The 21,338-nt window shown below is 41.3% G+C and overlaps 1 protein-coding gene across 1 annotated transcript in view; it reads right to left on the bottom strand.

The window, feature by feature from the left end:
* GALNT17 (polypeptide N-acetylgalactosaminyltransferase 17) overlaps positions 1–21,338 on the bottom strand; it is a 581,508-nt gene that overhangs the window by 362,934 nt on the left and 197,236 nt on the right. Inside the window, exon 2 of the mRNA XM_016957563.4 lies at positions 15,059–15,242. Within this exon, the coding sequence (XP_016813052.2) occupies positions 15,059–15,242 (184 nt within the window). The remainder of the gene's footprint in view (positions 1–15,058; positions 15,243–21,338) is intronic.

The following is a 21,338-nucleotide window of genomic DNA, read 5'->3' as shown; positions in this document are numbered from 1 at the left end:
GCCTCTTCAATTCACCTTCTCTAAAGTACACTCTTGTTTCCATTTACTCTCTACAGTTGTCCCCCAGTATCTAAGGGGGATTGGTTCCAGAACTCCCTCATGGATACCAAAATCCAAGGATGCTCGAGTCCCTTGTATAAAATGGTATAGTATTTGCGCATAACCTACTCACATCTCCTGGATACTTTAAATAATCTCCAGATTACTTATAATATGTAATACAATGCAAATGCTATGCAAATAGTCATTATACTGTAGTGTTTTTTATTTGTATTTTTTATTGTCGTATTGCTATTTTTTATTTTTATTTTTTTTCTAGTATTTTCCATCCTTAGTTGGTTGAATTTGCAGATGTAAAACCCAGGGATTTGAAGGGTCAGATGTATGTTAGCACCTGTTCATTTACTTCAAAACATTTATCACAATCTATAATTAGCTCGTGTTTATTTTTCCCAGTTTATCATCTGTCTCCCCCTTATAACCTCAACCTCCAACATAGTGCCTGGTGTGTGGGAGCTGATTGACGAGTATTTACTGAGTGAATGAATAAAATCAAATGAGTACAAGGACTGTGTCATACACATCTGTTATAGCTCCCATAGTACCTGTGCATGGCTTTCTACAAAACCCTAGAAAACATTTGTGGAAATCATAAATAAATTCCTTTCTTTATTTTTATTTAACTCATAAATAATTTCCATCAATTTTATCCACGCCACAATTTGTCCTTACACAAGAATTCCCCTGACCAGACTCTGTGAGGCAGAAACAACAGCTCAGATTCTGCCACCAGGGTTCCAAATATTTATTTAGAATTATGTTTCTAGTACCGCACAGCCCAAGACTCTTCAAACTTCTGATTATCTAATACTGCCTAAGCGCAACCATGTGCAAAGTGGGGCTGCATTCATCACAATGAAGATAAGTCTATTTAAACAACTTCAAGATCATGTTTATGAATAAGATTGTGAAACTAAAAACTTCATTTGTGTTCATAAAACACTTGAGAGCTACAGAGAGCTCAATATTATTGTCAAGGGTCAAGTGTCCAGCAAAGGGCTGCCCATGGAGACATAATCACATTGCTTCATCATTGGGGCACGTACCATTAAGGAATTTTCAAGGAATAATCACTTGTAGTACATCTACTTAAAGCAATTTCATATTTATTTATTCAATTGAATTATTTATGTTATTCATAATGAAACGAAACTCCAAACAGCATTGGTTCCGTCACGTCTTCCTTTGCTTTTATCTGGTTTACCGCATGTGACTATTTTTATGCAAATGATGTTATGATGACATTAAACATTTTCTACTGATTTTCCAAGAACAAATATGTTCCCTCCATATGCCACAGTCTTCTTTTTCCTGCATCCATCCTCAGAGCTCTGTTGGCTGATCGGAATTTCTTCTAAATTAACTAAAGGGACATGCCATCTGTAATACTGATGAGCCTTTCTCCCTGCACAGCGCACACGTGGCTCTCCCATTAATACCTGAATTTAGTACATTTCACCCATTCCACCAGAAGCCTGATATATACCCCCAGCTCTTACAAGCCTGTTAATCTCAGCTTGTTACGAAAGCACCGTGGTTCTCTCCTGCTGCCACTTGGAGAATGTTTACTGTACTCACAAACCAAGAACAGCGAAGAACTCCACACATAAACAGGCATTGTGATTGCAAAGGCATTTCCCTCTATTGATTATCCCCAGGGCTGAGAAACAAATGTTTCCCGTACTGCAAGTATTTCACGTAACTATCTGTCCACTGAACGAATCGGAGTAGAATTTGGCAAACTGCCTAAAGTGAGCTTGTATAAACCAGCTTGGGTTTTCTTGTAGGGTGTGGGGATGTGTGTGTGCCCATGTAGACGCCTGGAGGCAAGTTTAGGATGGGTTGGTTTTAACTCAGTGCACTGCTAGAGTGAGGAAGCAATGGACTAGGCAGACAGGATAATCCCCTAGAAACACAAAGGTTGTTTAAGTACCAACTCTCAAGTCCCCAGTAACAGTGTGAGGATTTCTGAATATTAGATGAGATGAGCTAGCCCCTCCTGCAGCTCTCATCTGTCTACAATCCTTACTTAAACTATCAAAGGCCAACAGAAGCAACAACAGCCAGTACTGTAAATCTCAACATTGGTTTGATTCAAACTAATAAATCGAGAATTCCATGTCCCATAGCTGCATCTACATCTGGGGAATGTGAACTTGAGAGTCAATGACCCCGGGGGTTATAAACAGGTGACAGAGCAGATCCATTTGCATAAATAGGACAAGGTTGACACTGCTTTCTATCCACTGGTTTCAAATTCTCCATGAAAGACATTGAAACTTGTCCAGAAAGCTCTCTAGAAAGAAACAGAGGGGAATCTTGATGGTAACTTTGTTTTAAACGCATTTCAGGTGAGAATACTTTCAAGTTCCAAGAAAAGATCTAATTAACATTGCCAATTCATAACCTTTGGTGCTGGCAGTGCCTCTAAAAGAAGTGGGAATTCTTTCTTACACAGTTAAGTCTCAAGAGCATCCATTTCTTTTTTTTTTTGAGACAGAGTCTCACTCAGTGGTCCAGGCTGGAGTGCAATGGTGTGATCTTGGCTCACTGCCACCTCCTTCTCCCGGGTTCAAGCGATTCTCCTGCCTCAGCCCCCTGAGTATCTGAGATTACAGGCACCCACCACCACGCTCAGCTAATTTTTGTATTTTTAGTAGAGATGGGTTTTCACCATGTTGGCCAGGCTGGTCTCAAACTCCTGACCTCAAGAGATCCACCCACCTCGGCCTCCCAAAATGCTAGGATTACAGACATAAAATGTATTTTTTAATATTCAGTCCTTTTCAAGGAAAAATTACTTCAATATGTGGAAAAAATCAAATCGTGAAAAGAGGAAAAACACACATTATACTTTTTTTTCTTCTGGTCTGACTACTATGGAGGAAGCAGAAGCAGGAGGTAGCTGAGCCCATCCTCCAACTTTCACAAAGTCTCCCATGACCTCAGAACATCCCTAGTGAGGGCTGAACCTTCCTCAATATGTTGGCTGTGGGGAATCCACAGCTGCCCCTTCTGATCCAGGCCTGGGAAGAACCTTATGAAGGAAAATACCCTCCCCAGACTCTCACCATCACCCTGGCATCTGTCTCAGGCTGGACCCTCTGGATTTCTGTGCTGACTTGGGGACAAGGAAATGCCCATTGTCCTAGATTAAAGTTTTCCATGTAAGTGCAAGGCTAAGGATATATCACTTTTCAGTAGATATTTTCCTGAAGATCCTGTCATTTAATGTAAGGTGTTTTAAAGATGATAAGGGGTATGGCCAGGTGTGGTGGCTTGTGCCTGAAATGTATAGGTATATTATTGTGTGAAATGTATAGGTATATTATTCTATACATTTCATGTGGAAAATTTAATCCACACAGCAATTATATAAAGTAGATATGATTACATCACCATTTTACATATGAGGAAACTGAGGCACAGACAGGTTAAGCAACTTGCCCAAGGTCACATAGCTAGAAAGGGACAAAGCTGAGATTAGAAGTTAGATTTCTGAATCCAGGCTCTTAACCTTCACGTATAACTCTCTCATGAAGGTTTTTAGGTGGCCCAGATATCTTCTTCAGACCTAAGGAATCTGCAAAAGTGGGATGAACATTCACCCATAAGTACTGCAGGAATCATATCACCCTCACACACTAAAGGAAAGGGCACCCCTCAACTTACATACTCCACTCTTCCATCCCATTGCTGCGTGAAGACCTGCTTTAGCAAATAACGTTCCTCTTCGGTATAAACTCTATGGTAAGACATTTCCTAAGCCACATAATATTATACAATTTTTCTTTCCCATGTTTTATTTAAAAAAAAATACTGTATGCCTTAAAGAGGGTTTCAACTGTATTACACTACATACTAGGGCCATCACAGGCAATAGCTACTCAAATTTAACATAAAGCTCCTTTGGAATTTTGTTAGCTTCGAAAGAATTGAAAAGTACCAAGAGAGGAAAACTAAAGAAGTAACTCCACCCACCCACCCACCCCCGCCCCCCCCAACACGCAAGATTCCCTAGATAAACTGTCCACTTGCTGTAAGACTCAGAATTTCTTTTCCTTCTGGCAACCCCATCATAGAGGAGAAGGTTCCATTCTGCAGACACAGAAGGTTAGGCAGTTGATGTGGGGACGTCCACAGACCTTGAAGATACACACAGAGCTGGGTTTGAATCCAGGTCCCTGCACTTACTAGCTGTGTGACCTCAGGCAGGTTGCTTAACCTCTCCAAGGCCACCTTGCCTCATTTATAAAAGAAGGGATGGGAATAGCTATTTCAGAGAGCAGTTAAATTTAAATGAGATCAATAAAACATGCCATACAGCGACAAAAACATAAAAGGTAGTCAATAAAAGGGAAAAATTATTGTGGTTAGTGATTCAGGGACACTCCTAAGCATACAGCTACTTATTATTATTACTCATTGGACAGCTACTCTCTGTGTCCATGTGAGTCTGTGAAAAAGAAAGTTTAACATAGAATTTTTGACCTTTTAAAATATATATAATATGTAAGTATAATATATAAATATATATACACACACACTGTCACATGTACACACTCATCTCACTCTGTTATCCAAGATGGGGTGCAGTGGCACGATCATAGCTCCCTATAGCCTTGGACTCTGGACTCAGGCAATCCCCCCACTTCAGCCTCCCCAGTAGCTGGGACAACAGGCACAAGCCACCATATCCAGCTTTTTTTTTTTTTTTTTTTTTTTTTTTAGTAGAGACAGGTCTCACTGTGTTAACCAGGCTGGTCTCAAACTCCTGACCTCAAGAGATCTTCCTGCCTCAGCCTCTCAAAGTGTTGGGATTACAGGCGTGAGCCACTGCGCCCGGCCTTCTTGACTCTTTTTAAGGCACTTCCACCCTATATAAAAACCGACCTGTGAGACACAGGGTATCTATTGTTAGAGGAATGATTCATATAAAAAAAGCTCCACTGCAGCTACTATAATCAGATGTGTCCTTTTCACAGCGGAGGGAAACTTGAGTTGGGTATTGAGCCATGAGTAGATTTGCTCCACTCATTCATTATAAGACCAGGACTCACATACACATGCAAGTCACATGCACACAGACCCAACCTAAAATACCCACTGGAGTTGGATGATTCTCAAATACCCATGGTCAGCCCAGACATCATTCCTGACCTCCAGACCACAACATGCCTCTGTTCACTGGGCATGACATGAGGATGCTCCACAGGGTCATCATGCCAGCCGCATCCAAAGCAGACATTGTCGGGATAAAATGGGTTAGAATTTGTTGTGCTGAAAGAAAGAGGAGACTTTCTGAGTGAAGCAAAATGAATTCCAAAGAAACCTGACATCTGGATTTATAAGCAGGAGGCCAAAGGAGAAATTGAAGATAACAGCAGTAGAAACCGCTCATAAATTACCTACATGGTTTGAGAGGAGAAAGCATATCGTAAAATTGGTGCAGGGATCTCAGCAGTGGCTTTAATAAGCACAGACAGATTTCTGTGGTCCCTCCCTCACAGTACGAGATAATTGGAAAAGCAGATAATTACTATGCCACAGTGTGATATAGAATGGTATGTCTCAGCAAAAAACAACAACAACAACAACAACAACAACAACAAAAAACAGTGGGGGCTTAGAAAGCCTTGCCCAGCTTCTGGTGTCACCAAAGGTTACCTTCTTACAAACACAGAGCCAAATCATAAATAAAGCCAGACAGATTCATGTCCTGTGGTTACTCAAGAAAACCAATACTTTGGGAAACCCTGGACAAGCAGAGCTGCTGTCTTCCTTACAAAACGTGAACCCCTACAGCATTCTCTCTCCTGGTTAACAAGATCACTTCCACTCCATCTCCCAAGCTAGTGCTCCCACTTCATCCATTTCCAATTAGTTGCCTCATTTTACTAATTCTCTCTAGGATTTTCTTGAATCCAGCTCTTCCACCTTATCCCTGCTTAGTCCTTAGTTTGTTACAGGAAAACAATTGTATAAAAGTAGCACAATAATAATAAAGTGCTTGCTGTATTATTAAAAACACCCCTCTTCTCTCTCTGGCAATGTCTCGCACACAGTTGGCACTCAATAAACGTTGGTAACCATGACTTAATATTTAGCCATCCTGCTACCAGCCTCCATCTTCTCCATTCAATTCTCCACATTTCTGCCACAGTTATCATTATTTTAAAAAAAGAAATTATAATAATAATACCATCCTGACTCTAATCTTTTACTGGCATCTACTGAAAATGTGAAAAGTCCCCACCCAGGGCTAGAACATGAGGCACTTCCCAGCCTGGTTTCCTCCTTCCACTCCAAATTTTTCTTCCACAATTCAATCTGGAAACTATTCTCTAGCCAAAAGTTTTCCATTTCCCCTAATCCCAAAATCCAAGAACCGTCCCCTGAGCCACGGAGTGCCTGGAATTGCAATTCCTTTCTTTAAGAGCTTTTGTTTTTTTCCTGTAGTTAATAGTTGCTTTGCTTTTTCACAAGCCGAGCTACTTATCATTGCACTTGCTGTTCTCTCTCTCAAATGCCCTGCCTCCCCTTTAGAGGGAAAACTCCTGCTTGCCAATAAGATCAAGGTCACCTTCTGCCTCCCACAGAATGGCTCACGCCCTTGTCTTACTTTCTAAGGCCCTCTAAAAGTGACCAAAAGGACTATAAATAGCCACCAGCCTCTCCCACTCTCTTTGAAGTCCTCTGGGGCCAAGATGCCTTGCTCTTCTCCAAACTGCTGGCACAGTGCCTGGCAGATTGGAGACTTTAGTCAAAAAATCATTTTTAGTAATTTCTACAAAACCAAGAAAGGACAAGAAGAAGAAGAAAAAAGAAATACAGACCAAAAGAACACCACAGAGAAAATAAGCCTACTTATATACAAAAAGCATAAAATGTAACATATTTAGCACCTCCAAATAAGAGAAAGAGAAAGAGAAGGGTTATTTATAAGATTATTTTGAAAAAGCTCTTCTCTAAAAAGAGGGACAGATCTTTGGAACAAAAGATGCAAACTTGAACCATATTCCAAAATAAACTCTAGAAGGAAGGGTGAAATATAAAAGAGTCATAGAAAAGCAACACAAAACAGAATAGAATATTTATAAGTATTCTGAGGGATAATATCTTTTTACACTTTAAAGCAGGGAAGAAATGAAAATGGAAAGACTGACAGCTTGGGACTCATACAAGTTTAAAATATCTGTCCAGTGGAAGAAAAAAAAACGTCACGGAATTAAAACAAAATGGAAAACAGCATTTTGGAATTCATTTGCCTGAAATGTGACAAACAAATGGTTAATCTCACTGCTACCTAAACATTCATTCATATTTATAAGAAAAACAATTTTCTCAAGTGTAATAAAGCAATAAAACAGTAAGAATTAAAGCAACTTGAGGTTCTGTTTAAAACTGCAATGAAATTAGCCTACTTAAAGCTTCTTAAAAACTTGTGAGAGCTGTTTGGAGCTTAACAAAAAGGATCCTATCCATTGGGGAATAATTTCTCTGGAGGAAGGAAACTGCTCAGCCCCAGGCAGCTGCCTCTCCTTACATCTCCAGGGCTCAGATATCAGCAAAGTTGCTTCTACAGGCAAGAGCCTTACAACTCTTTGATGGCTGGGATTAGTTTGCAATGAAGAGAGGTTAATTTGGTAACTTTTGCTGTGGAGCTCAGAATTTACGACAGTCTCTCTGGTTACTGCCTACGGCCTATGGGCTCTCAAATTTATCTCAAAATTCACCTTCAAATTTACCCAACACATAGTGGCCAGAATAATCTAAATGTGATCATATCATTCAAGCTAGTTCTCCAACTCATTCTTCTACTGTACTTTCATCCCACACATCTTGCATTTTTTGGTATAGATTTATATTTATTGTTTAATTGAAATTTTGTTAAAATAAAACATACACAGTCTCCTTCAACTCCTGTAATCTCCATGTTGCTAAGTAACAATGATTATGTTAGTATTTCTTGATGTGTAATACACATTTTCAATTGACTTCCTGCTACTGAAGATGTAGATTTAGTTTTCTTACAAACCCCCACCTCACATACACATTTTGCCTCCTCCTTCTTCCAATAATTATACCATAATTTGTGTTTAAATCAATATGAAATATTTACATTTATATGACTACAATATATTGCTCAGAGCTGAGCTACAGAGTATATGGGAAGTATAGTTTGTTTATTGGAGAGCTTTTGTTTTTTTTCTGTATTAATTGCTTTGCTTTTTCACAAGCTGTTTTGTGTCTATCAGTAATATGGTTGGGATGCGTGTCTCAGCCAAATCTCATGTTGAAATGTAATTCCCAGTGTGGGAGGTGGGGCCTAGTGGGAGGTGTCTAGATCATGGGGGTGGATCTCCATAAATGGCTTAGTGCCATCCTCTGGATGATGAGTGAGTTCACATGAGATTTTGTTGTTTAAAAGTGTGTGGCATCTCCCACTCTCTCTCTCTTTTGCTCCCACTCTTGCCATGTGACAGGCTGGCTCACCTTTTGCTTTCAGCCATGACTGTAAGCTTCCTGAGGCCTCATTAGAAGCCAAGTAGAAGCCAAGCACCATGCTTCCTGGACAGTCTGCAGAAAAGTGAGCCAATTAAACTTCTTTTATTTATAAATAACCCAGTCTCAGGTATTCCTTTATAGCAACACAATGGCCTAACACAATCAGTAAACAGTCCCAAGCTTTTTGAACAAGGAGTTAAGAAAAAATCTTAATGAAGTAAAAAACTCTAGGCAATCAAACAATGTTGCCACTTCCCACCTCCTTTAGAGACATACCTCCTGGAGCCCTGCATCCTCCTGCATCCACAGGAGCCTCTAGGAGGTTTCTCTCTAAAGATGTGGGAATAATTGATCTCTTGGTCTGCTACATGGCTGTCACCCTAGAATGTTACCCTGGAGCATCTCTTCATCATCTTCCTCACTTGACTCCTTTGTTTTGCTGGAGCATGTGCTTGAGTAGCTTCCTCAAAACAAATTCAGAGAAGGTAAAATTGTTAAGAGCCTACATTTTTGCGATGGGTTTACTTTGCATTTGCTCCTGGCCCAAAGTATTCTATAGATGACTGTTAAGAGTTCTAAATGGAACATTATTTTTTTCTCTCAAAATTATTTAAGCATTCTTCCATTGTCTTCTAATGTTTCTACAGAGGAATCTAATGCCAACTATATGTAATCTGCATTTATTCTCTGAAAGCTTTCAGGACTTTTTCTTCATCCGAGTTGTTTTGAAATTTTAAATTTACATTTCTTGATGTGAGTTTAGTTTTTTTTCTTTTCATGAATTATGTAGGAACTGGGTGGGATCTTCTAATCTGAAAGCTCACATCCTACGGATTCTGGGAAATTGTCTTGCATCATTTGTTTGATGACTTTCTTCTCTCTGTTCTCTCTGATTTTCTCATTAGTGGATGTTGAACCTACTGGACTGATCTAATTTCTTTTGATCTTTCCACTCCTAATTTTCATTTATTTTTTTCTACTTTTTAGAATTTTTCTCAATGCTGTCTTCCAACTCTTTATTAAATTACTTATTTCCATTTAATTTTTGTTTTATAAGAGATAGGGTCTTGCTATGTTGCCCAAGCTGGACTCTAACTCCTAGGTTCAAGTGTTCCTACTGTCACAGCCTTCTGAATAGCTAGGACTACAGGTCTAACTTTTAACTTTTAAGATTTATTTTTTATTCTATGATTTATTTTTGTGCAGTGCAGTCTCACTCTGTTGCCCAGGCTGGAGTGCAGTGGCGCAATCTGGGCTCACTGCAACCTCTATGTCCCAGGTTCAAGCAATTCTCCTGCCTCAGCCTCCCAAAGTAGCTGGAATTACAAGCATGCACCACTATGCCCAGCTAATTTTTTCTTGTATTTTTAGTAGAGACAGGGTTTCACCATGTTGGCCAGGCTGGTCTCAAACTCCTGACCTCAAATGATCCACCCACCTCAGCCTCCCAAAGTGCTGGGATTACAGCCATGAGCCACTGCACCTGGCCTTATGATTATTATCTTAATATATCTATTTGCTCTTGGTTTATAAACAAAACAAAACATTCTATGATCTCCTAAGTCATCAAACAGAAACAAAGTTTGTTGTTTCTGTTTACTGTTTTCTGTTGTTGTTGTTAACATCTTTTATAACAAAGACTCTACTGAGATGTCTAGTGATCCTGCCTTTCCTTTCTTATTTTAGAGCAGGACTGCTTTATGCAAAAGGATGAAGCCTTACAACTCGCATGCCATACTAATAGTTAATGAGCAGAACCCAGCCATTTTAGGGGTACCCCCAGCTGTCAGATCTATCAGCCTTTTCCTTAGGCTGAATAATTTTAAGTGGATTATTCAAACTCTTGCTGACAGGAGTAATAGAGACTAGAGGGGTAATGGAGCTGGGAAGTCATCCCATTTCATATGCAGCCTTGTTATCCTCTGTCCAAGGCCACCTCTATGAACTATAGTTCATCTTCTCTAGGGAGTAAACCTCCCATATTCTGCCAGATGAGAAAGGGCAGTCTCTGGCTGTGCAGAGTTGAAGAAAGGATCTGGGGACATAACTGCTAACCATCCCTTCTGTTCAAATCCGCTCCCCTCCCCCGGCCATCAGAAATGCCTGTCATCTCCAATTCTTGAGTCTCTAGGGGCTTCTGGCTAGACTGCATTCTTCTGCTCTTACCACCCCCACCCACCTCATGTGGGAGGTTGGGTCTCAGCTTCACCCAGCTTGCTCTGTCAGTTGCCATTACCATCCTCTTTCCATCTTCCAAAATTTTGTACATGTCACTCTTCCCTGTGATCATCAGCCAACCTGTTGTGTTTTTTTTCCTTGTAAGTTGCCATTCTCTCTATTCCTTTGCTATCATTTTAATAGGGTTTCAGGAAGGTTCACATGTAAATGGTATGTTCAAGCCATCATGTTACATCACACAGCAATATTGGGCCATGGGTTCCTCCCTGAGTATGCCACGTCATACCCAACCAAGTGTGCTCCTTCTGTTTGTTCTCTCGCCTGGTCCACCCTTATCTCTCTCCCAATTTCAATTTTCCTTTTTTTTTTTTTTTTTTTTGAGACAGAGTCTCAATCTGTCACCCAGGCTGGAGTGCAGTGGCATGATCTCAGCTCACTGCAACCTCCACCTAACAGTTTCAAGCCATTCTCCTGCCTCAGTCTCCCAAGTAGCTGGGACCACAGGTGTGCACCACCATGCCCCGCTTCTTTTTTTGTATATTTTAGTACAGACGGGGTTTCATCACATTGGCCAGGCTAGTCTCGAACTCCTGACCTCAGGTGATCCGCCCGCCTTAGCCTCCCAAAGTGCCGGGATTACAGGCGTGAGCCACCATGCCTGGCCCCCCATCTTCAACTTTCTATCCCTTAATGGTCCTTCAAGCATTATCTCAAACAAGAAACTTTCTCAGATCCTCGCTGCACATGCTGTGTGAATCTCTAGCCGGCACATACCCTTGTGCTGACCTGATCTGCTGGTATATCTGTCTTCCTCCCTAGACAAGAAGTAAGTAGGCAAGGACTGTGCTTCATCCAAGCGTCTATCTCCAGTGGGGAGAAAACTATCTGGCTCATAATAAGTGCTCAATAATACTTGTTCAACCGGCTCTTTTCCAGTAACCTCGTTTTGAAGGCATTTTCATTCTTATAGAAGTACAAAAAAATAGGGCCATGTTTATTTGCCAATGTCCTAATAAGAAAGGCTAATGAGAGAGCATCAGGAAATAAAAACAGACAGATGTTTTGGAGAGCAAAAGTCCAGGGACACAAAATAGCTTCCAGCAGGGGTGATGTATATTTTCCTAGTGATTCTAAATGAATACATGCTTATTTGGTAGAGAGAGATTTAACAGGTTTCTCAGCTAATGCTGCAAATTTAAATCCATTTAAGATAATTTTCTTTATTTTGAATCTATTTTTCTCAGTAACCAAGACACTTAACTGATTTGTACAAAATTCATTTGAGAAAGAAATAATCTACTTCAAGCAAGGACACACTCTAAATAGAAAAAGAGAGACACTACAAATCTAATAGAAAATGGAGAATCTGTTTGAGAAGCGGAGGTGGAGTTCTGCCTGGAACATAGGGGTTTTCTCTCCAGCATCTTGACACTATGTCCATCCTCTTTTGTCTATTTTACAAGCAGAAAATAAGTAATTCTTAAACCTGAGAGCACAAAACAAAGACCTCTCATAATCCAACCAAGATGCACACAAATAGATTTTAGACAGTGTCTCACTCTCTTCCTCAGGCTGGAATGCAGTGGTGCCACGATGGCTTACTGCAGCCTTGACCTCCCAGACTCAGGTGACCCTCAGCCTCAGGAGTAGCTGGGACTATAGGCATGCACCACCACCACACCTGGCTAATTTATATATATATATATATATATATATATATATATATATATATATATATATATATAATTTTTTTTTTTTTTTTTTTTTTTTTGAGACGGAGTCTCGCTCTTTCGCCCAGGCTGGAGTGCAGTGGCGCTATCTTGGCTCACTGCAACCTCCGCCTCCCAGGTTCACGCCATTCTCCTGCCTCAGCCTCCCGAGTAGCTGGGACTACAGGCGCCCGCCACCACGCTCGGCTAATTTTTTGTATTTTTAGTAGAGACGGGGTTTTACCGTGTTAGCCAGGATGGTCTCGATCTCCTGATCTCCTGATCCGCCCACCTCGGCCTCCCAAAGTGCTGGGATTACAGGCCACCGCGCCTGGCAATTTTTATGTTTTTTGTAGAGACAACGCTTTGCCATGTTGCCCAGGCTGATCTCGAACTCCTGGGCTCAAGCGATCTGCCCAAAGCGATTGGCTTCCCAAAGGGCTAGGATTATAGATGTGAGCCACTGTACTCAGCCCCAAGTTTTTTTGTTGTTGTTGTTTGTTTGTTCTGAGATGGAGTTTCGCTCTGTCGCCCAGGCTGGAGTGCAATGGCACGATCTCGGCTCACTGCAACCTCTGCCTCCCTGGTTCAAGTGATTTTCCTGCCTCAGCCTCCCGAGTAGCTGGGATTATAGGAGCCTGCTACCGCGCCCAGCCAATTTTTGTATTTTTAGTAGAGACGGGGTTTCGCTATCTTGGCCAGGCTGGTCTCGAACTCCTGACCTCATGATCCACCCTCCTCAGCCTCCCAAAGTGTTGGGATTACAGGCGTGAGCCACCGTGCCCTGCCAGCCTCACGCTTTTTAAAAGGCAAGAATCTCATGCAAAAAAGTGTAAGTTGAAACAATAACCTATCAGTTTGGCATTTTTTACATGCTAGTACCCAGTATTGGAAGGGTCTAGTAAAATTCTAACAGGAGTAGAATTACTATAGATTTTCTGGAGGAAAATATTATAATACGTATCAAGAATCTCCAAAAATATCCCTCTACTATATACCTTTAGAAGTGTGGATTCAGAAAGTAAATATCAAATCAATACATATAAAGATATGAGTGAAAAAATATTCAATAGAATGTTATATATAATAATGAAAAATTGAAAATAACCTAAATTTCCAACAATGAAAACAGATCATCATTAATAACATCAGAAAATACTCACGATTTAATGTTAAATGAAAAAGGGAAAAAGTGAGATATCATAGGCTCATAATCTGTATAGAAAATAGACTCAAAGACAATATACTAAAACTTCAATAGATGCTGTCCCCAAGGGATGAGATCATGGTGATTTTTTTTAGAAAAAGGAAAATCAAAACCATAATGAGATACCATTTCAACCAGTCATAATGGTTATCATTAAAAAGTAAAAAAAATAACAGATGCTGGAGAGGTTGTAGAGAAAAGTTAATGGTTATACACTGCTGGTGAGAATGTAAATTACTTCCGCCATTGTAGAAAGCAATTTGGTGAAGCCGCAAAGAACTCAAAGCAGACCCATTTGACCCAGCAATCCCATTATTGGGTATATACCCAAAGGAATATAAATTGTTCTATCATAAAGACACATGCACAGGTATGTTCATTATAGCACTATTCACTGTAGCAAAGAAATGGAATCAACCTAAATGCCCATCAATAGTAGACTGGATAAAGAAAATGTGGCACATATACACCATGGAATACTACGCAGCCATAAACAAGAATGACATCATGTCCTCTGCGGCAACATGGAGTTGGAGGCCACTGGCCTAAGCAAACTAACTCAGAATAGAAAACCAAATACCACCAGTTCTCACTTATAAGTCGGGGCTAAACGCCGAGTACACATGGACACAAAGAGGGGAACAATAGACATGAGGCCTACTTGAAAGTGGAGGGAGGGAGAAGGGTAAGAATCAAGAAACTATCTATGGTGTTATCTGGGAGATGAAATGATCTGTACACTGAACCCCTGTGACATGCAATTAACCTATATAACAAACCTACACATGTTCCCCTGAATATAAAATAAACATTAAAAGAATAATAATGGCTGGGTGTGGTGGCTCACACCTGTAATCCCAGCACTTTGGGAGGCCAAGGCAGGCAGATCACCTGAGGTCAGGAGTTCGAGATCAGCCTGACCAAAGGCATAAAATCCCATCTCTACTAAAAATACAAAATTAGCCAGGTGTGGTGGTGCATGCCTGCAATCCCAGCTACTCGGGAGGCTGAGGCAGGAGAATCACCTAAACCCAAAAGGCGGAGGTTGCGGTGAGCCGAGATCATACCATTGCGCTCCAGCCTGGGCAACAAGAGCGACACTCTGTCTCAAAAAAAAAAAAAAAAAAAGAAGAAGAAGAAGAAGAATTAAAATATAAAGCTTTTTGTATTGAGGCTCTTTCTATATGTTTCTGGAACACTTTGATAACAACTGAACTTTTTTGTTTAGCTAATCTTTCATATGCAACAGGAGTACTAAGTTTATTTATTAAAGAGGAAACTAAAATAAAAACTCCCCCAAGAGTTACAGATAACAGTGGAAAATATCACAAACGTAGGGGTCTACACTCACTCTGACGACCCATCAAGCTCCGCAAATGACTGAACCAGAACTTACTTGGTGGGACGATAATCCGGAATGGAACGGTCCAGTGAAATTTTTTCACTGAGGTAGGAATTGTAGCCATACTTCTCATGGGGTCCCTTAGCCTTTTCTTCTTCAGCCGGGGAAAGAGTAGCCGGAAGGCCCCCTTTACCCCGCCCACCATAACCTTCAATGAGCCCAAGGGATTTGGATAAGCCTAGAAAAAGTGGGAGAAAAAAGAATTATTAGAAAACCACCATACCAGGATGTATTACTCAATCTCCGCTGCAGCTTCATTTAACATTACTTGTCACAGAAAAAATGATGTCCTCAATTTATCCAACTCAGGTATAGGCCCTGAAAACATTTCTATTGAGAGGAAGGTCAAGGTCACAGAGAGTTCTGGGGTTAAAGTCTGGTTAGAATCCTCTCCCTCCGTCTCTACCAAAAAATACAAAAATTAGCTGGGCGTCGTGGTGCACACCTGTAGTCCCAGCTACTTGAGAGGCTGAGGCAGGAGAATCTCTTGAGCCCAGGAGACAGAAGTTGCAGTGAGCCAAGATCACACCACTGCACTCCAGCCTGGGCAACAGAGCAAGACTCTGTCTCAAAAAATAAATAAATAAATATAAAAGAATCCTCTCTCTCCTTTTGGGGACTGGGATGAGATGGGGGTCTGTAAAAGGGAGAGACCATCTAAACTGGGAGAAATGAGGACGAAAGAGGACACAGGAAATGAGACAGAACTGGGGCCATTATTCACGCCTGTTTCCCTTTTGCTAGGAGGAACTACAGCAAGAAGAAATAGCACAGAATAAAAACAGCAAGTCACAGATAACTGCCAAACTGCAGATGCTTTTGCTTCATGTGAACAGAAAGCGACATACAGATTGATTTTTATCTTGAGTTTAAAGGGTCCAACATTCTGACACAGCTCTTTCCCTAATGGTTTTATTTAAATTTTATCTAAATGGCAAGAGGAAATACAAAATGTTTGAGAATAAATCACAGAGGAGAGGAAAAAAACCCACACGGGTGATAACCGTGCCAAGTAGACTTGGAGGCCTCTGTAACAAGCCTCACTGAGCAATTGCAAGCTCCCAGGATGGTGACACCTTAAACCTATTATTCCATTAGAGGATAAACAGCTTGATGGGCAATTTTTAAATCCTGGAGTTATGGGAGGTTTTATTACTTAACTAGAAAACTTTTGTTGTTAAGGGTTCTCATTGCCTTCTGCCATTTCAAATGTTCCAGCTACTCAGCACACACACACACACATACACACACAATCACACACACACACACCACTTTATCCATTTAAATGATGGAGATCCAATATCCAGCGTTTCATTGCTGCCACTGACAGAAAGAAGGACCAGCCTCCTTGGCTTTCACAGCCTGGGCAGCCGGAAGTGCCCAGAAGGATCCAAATCTCCCACGAAGACATCCCCTAAGCAAGTCAAGAGCCAGGAAACCTGCTCCGGTAGTGAGATGGTTCCCCATCACCTAGTGGCAAAGCTTGTATTCCCTCTCCTGCTTCTCTGAAAACAGAAATTTATTTTCTATAATACCAAGATCAAAAGCAAAGGTTGAACGAGCACCGTCAGACGAGCATCATTTCTCTGCTTGAGAATCATTTCCACTGTCCAATATGCTCTTCAGGAATCCCGGTATCTTTTCTTGCTGCCACCATCTCCATAGAGACCCTATCGGCGGAGAATTAGAGTACTCCAGCACTTTCTACCTGCTCCCTCATGCTGAATCTGCTTCCACACTGATGTGTAACACATCTTCAAATGACAACCCCTGAACTGTGCTCAAAACTCCACAAAGATTCTTCCCATGTTGAGTACAAACACCTGTGCTTGGTTTTAAAATCACTTGTGATGCAACATTACTAGTGGGAATGTACAGTTGTCCCGCCACTTTGGAAAACAGTTGGGCTGTTCTTCAAAATGCTTAATATAGGCTGGGCACAGTGGCTCACGCCTGTAATCCCAGCACTTTGGGAGGCTGAGGTGATCACCTGAGGCGTTCGAGACTAGCCTGGCCAACATGGTGAAACCCAGTCTCTACTAAAAATACAAAAATTAGCCGAGTGTGGTGATGTGCACCTGTAGTCCCAGCTACTTAGGAGGCTGAGGCAGGAGAATCACTGGAACCCAGGAGGCGGAGGTTGCAATGAGCAAAAATCCTGCAGCTGCACTCCAGCCTGGGTGACCGAGCAAGACTCTGTCTCAAAAACAAAAACAAAAAATGCTAAATATAGTTACCATACGACCCAGCAATTCCACTCCTAAGAAATTTCCACCCAAGAAAAATGGAAACATTCGTCCCCAAAAAAACTTGTGCACAAATGCTCACAGTTGCATTATTCTTATTAGCTAAATGTCCATCAACCGACGACTGGAGAAACAAAATATAGTATCTCCAGACCAATGGAATATTGGGCAATATAAAAGAATGAAGTAGTGATACAAGCTATGGCATGAGTGAACTCTGAAAATGTTATGACAAGTAAATGAAGCTAGGCATGGAAGACCATATAGTGATTCTATTTATGTGAAATGTACAGAATAGGTAAATCTGTATAACCTGAAAGTAGATCCATGGTTGCTTTCAGTAGGGAAGGGGGAACTTGGGGAGAAAATGGACAGTGACTGTTAATATGTATAGCGCTTTTTCCTGGAGTAATGGGAATGTGACAGCATTAGCTCATGGTGATGGGTGCACAAATTTGTGAAGATACTACAAGCCACTAAACTGTACGCTTTTAAATAGATGAGTGATATGAGCTGTATATCTCTGTATGGCTGGGGGCCGTGGCTCACGCCTGTAATCCCAGCAATTTAGGAGGCTGAGGCGGGCGCATCACTTGAGGTCAGGAGTTCGGGACCAGCCTGGCCAACATGATGAACCCCGTCTCTACTAAAAATACAACAATTAGCCAGGTGTGGTGGTGCATGCCTGTAATCCCAGCTACTCGGGAGGCTGAGGCAGGAGAATCATTTGAACCCAGGAGGCAGAGGTTGCAGTGAGCCAAGATTGCGCCACTGCACTCCAGCCTGGGCAACAAAGCAAGACCTCATCTCAAAAACAAAAACAAAAACAAAACAAACAAACAAACAAAAAAACCAAAAACTCAAACCAGTTAAGAAAAGAACACCTATGATAGACAATTCTATTCACAGCAAGATGAAAGGCTATCCAACATGAGAATTTTCCAGCAAGATACCTAAAAACACTCAATAAGACGACTTTAAAATATTTAAAATATATAGGTGATCTTGCAAGAAAGAAAGGGAAACTCCTCAAGGTAAGTTAAAATCAGAGTTGAGTCTATGTCTGCTCTCAGAGAGGGAGAGGATGAGTTGCTCATTAACTAAAAGCTGCAGTTTCAGAGCTCAAGCGTGCACAGGATATGAGATTTTGGGTTCTCTTGAGAAATATCATTGAAACTGAAATATCTGCAAAAATTTAGGTCCCTGAAAGACTGGATTTTTTTTTTTCCCCCAAATCCAAGGAACAGCGTAATGAGACAAACAAGAAGATGGATATGCTCAGAACTGGGGGCAAAAATCCCAACCCAGGACTTGAGACTACACATATGTTTGTCTAAATTTACACAGTCTCCAGAGATCAGAGAATTGCCATTTAAGATTACAAGCTCTTCAGAGAGTACTCAAGACAATCATAGAAACACAGTCATAAAATCTAATTTTTAGTATTTTATATGGAGGAAGGAGCCCATCTAGGCTAAAGTCTCTGGGCCCACAAAAGTCATTCTGCAGCCCTAGGTCCCTTGACTTTAGCTTTTTATCTATAAGTGACAAATAAAGAAGGAAAGTAACAAGATCTGAAGTGTGGCCAATAACAGCACAAGGACTGACCCCAGGCACTAACAGTAGTGACAGCAACCATTTATTCAGTACTCACTATGTGGTGGGCGATTTAGCAATTTTTCACTTTTATTCTACCATTGTCTCATCTAATCCCGTGACAAGCTCAGGGGGAAGGTATTATTACAATCTCTGTTTCACAAACGAGGACACTGGGTCTGAGAATGTAGGAACGTAGGAACTTTTTTTTTTTAAGGGATGGTCTCACTCTGTCACCCAGGCTGGAGTGCGGGGGTGTAATCACAGCACATTCACTGCAGCTTTGAACTCCCGGGCTCAAGCAATCCTCCTGCCTCGGCCTCCCAAGTACCTGAAATTACAGGTGCGTGACACTAACCTCGCTAATTTTTTAAAACAATTTTGTATAGATGGGGTCTTGCTATGGTGCCCCAGGCTGGTCTCAGACTCCTGGCCTCAAGTGATTCTCCCACCTTGGCCTCCCAAAATGCTGGGATTACAGGCGTGAGCCACCACACCTGGCCAAATACAGTAACTTTTTAAAGGTTCCATGGCAATTAAAGGAGGATAAAGGCCGGGCTCTGAGGCAGATTATGAGACCTGTTGCAGAATTCTTGCAGCAGCCTGTGCGAGAGATGGCAGGAAGCTTATTTTAAGGCAGCAGTCAGTGATCAAAAGGAATGGAGAGATTTGAGGGTTGTTTAAGAGATACCATCCCAGGGTAGGAGACAAACAAGAGATAAGGCTGAGAGAGAAGGAGGAACTGAGCAAAACTGAGTTTCCAGGTGAGTGATAACACTGCCCAAAAAGACAGGGCATACAGAAGAGAGTGTGAGAAGACAATGAGTTCCATTCTTCACATGTGGTACACGAGGCGTCCATGGGACATCCAGATGGCGTCAGAGTCCAGTGGAAAATTGAAGCACATGAGAATGGAGGTTCAGACAGCAGAGGAGGCCTGAGATACAAACCTCACTGCCATCAGGACAAGCAGGCTAGAGCCGTGGCAGAGGGTGCAGAGAGGAGAGCCCAGGAGCAAGAAGGGGAAGGACAGGCAATGTTCAGCAAGTGCTCACTGACTACCCTATCCCGTGTCTATTTCCACCAAACAGGAGGAATTGCATCCTGCAAAACTTTTTTCTTTTCTGCTCTATATGCATGGCCTCTCAGTTATGCTATATTTGAACCCCAAGACTTCAAGAGACTGAGACTTAAGGAAGAGAGAAATGTCTTAATAAGAAGCAAGCAGGCCAAGTGCAGAGGCTCATGCCTGTAATCCCAGTGCTTTGGGAGGCTGAGGCAGAGGAACTGCTTGAGCCCAGGAGTTGGAGAGGAGCCTGGGCATCATAATGAGACCCCACACCATCTCTACAAAAAATAAACAAATTAGCCAGTGTGGTGTGGCCTGTGCCTATAGTCCCAGCTCCTTGAGAGGCTGAGGAGGTAGGATTGCTTGAGCTCAGGAGTTCAAGCCTGCAATGAGCTATGATTACACCACTGCACTCCAGCCTGGATGACAGAGTGAGACCCTGTCTTTGAAAATAAATAAATAAAATAAAAAATAAGAAGACCTTATCTCTGGAAAAAAAATAACTAAGTGTTCAAGTTTCCTGTTTGACTTCAGAAATCCCACTTGTCCAGCTGGGCATGGTGGCTCATGCCTGTAATCCCAGCACTTTGGGAGGCCAAGGCGGGCGGATTACTTGAAGTCAGGAGTTCAAAACCAGCCTGGTCAACATGGTGAAACCCTGTCTCTACTAAAAATACAAAAATTAACCGGGTGTGGTGGTGTGCACCTGTAGTCCCAGCTACTTGTGAGGTTGAGGCAGGAGAATCATTTGAACCTGGGAGATGGAGGCTGCAGTGAGCTGAGACCACACCACTGCACTCCAGCCTGGGCAACAGAGCAAGACTCTATCTCAAATATATATACATGTATATATATACACATATACGTATATATATACATGTATATATACACACATATACGTATATATATACATGTATATATATACACATATACGTATATATATACATGTATATATATACACATATACGTATATATATACATGTATATATATACACATATACGTATATATATACATGTATATATATACACATATACGTATATATATACACACACATATACGTATATATATACACACACACATATACGTATATATATACACACACACACACATATACATATATATATACAATATATATTCTTGGAGGACACCCAAAGGACCTCCAAGGTATATGGCCATTGATATGGCTTGGCTCTGTCTCCTTACCCAAATCTCATATTGAATTATAATCCCCAGTGTTGGGGTAGGGACCTGATGGGAGGTGACTACATCATGGGGGCAAATTTCCCTCTTGCTGTTCTTGTGATAGAGTGAGTTCTCATGAGACCTGGTTGTTTAAAAGTGTGTAGCACTTCCCCCTTCTCT

The sequence above is a fragment of the Pan troglodytes genome, chromosome 6 (genome assembly GCF_028858775.2).
Source record: "Pan troglodytes isolate AG18354 chromosome 6, NHGRI_mPanTro3-v2.0_pri, whole genome shotgun sequence".
NCBI lineage: Eukaryota > Metazoa > Chordata > Mammalia > Primates > Hominidae > Pan > Pan troglodytes.
The sequence above is the reverse complement of the archived record's forward strand: the minus strand, read 5'-3'. Positions and strand labels throughout refer to the sequence as shown.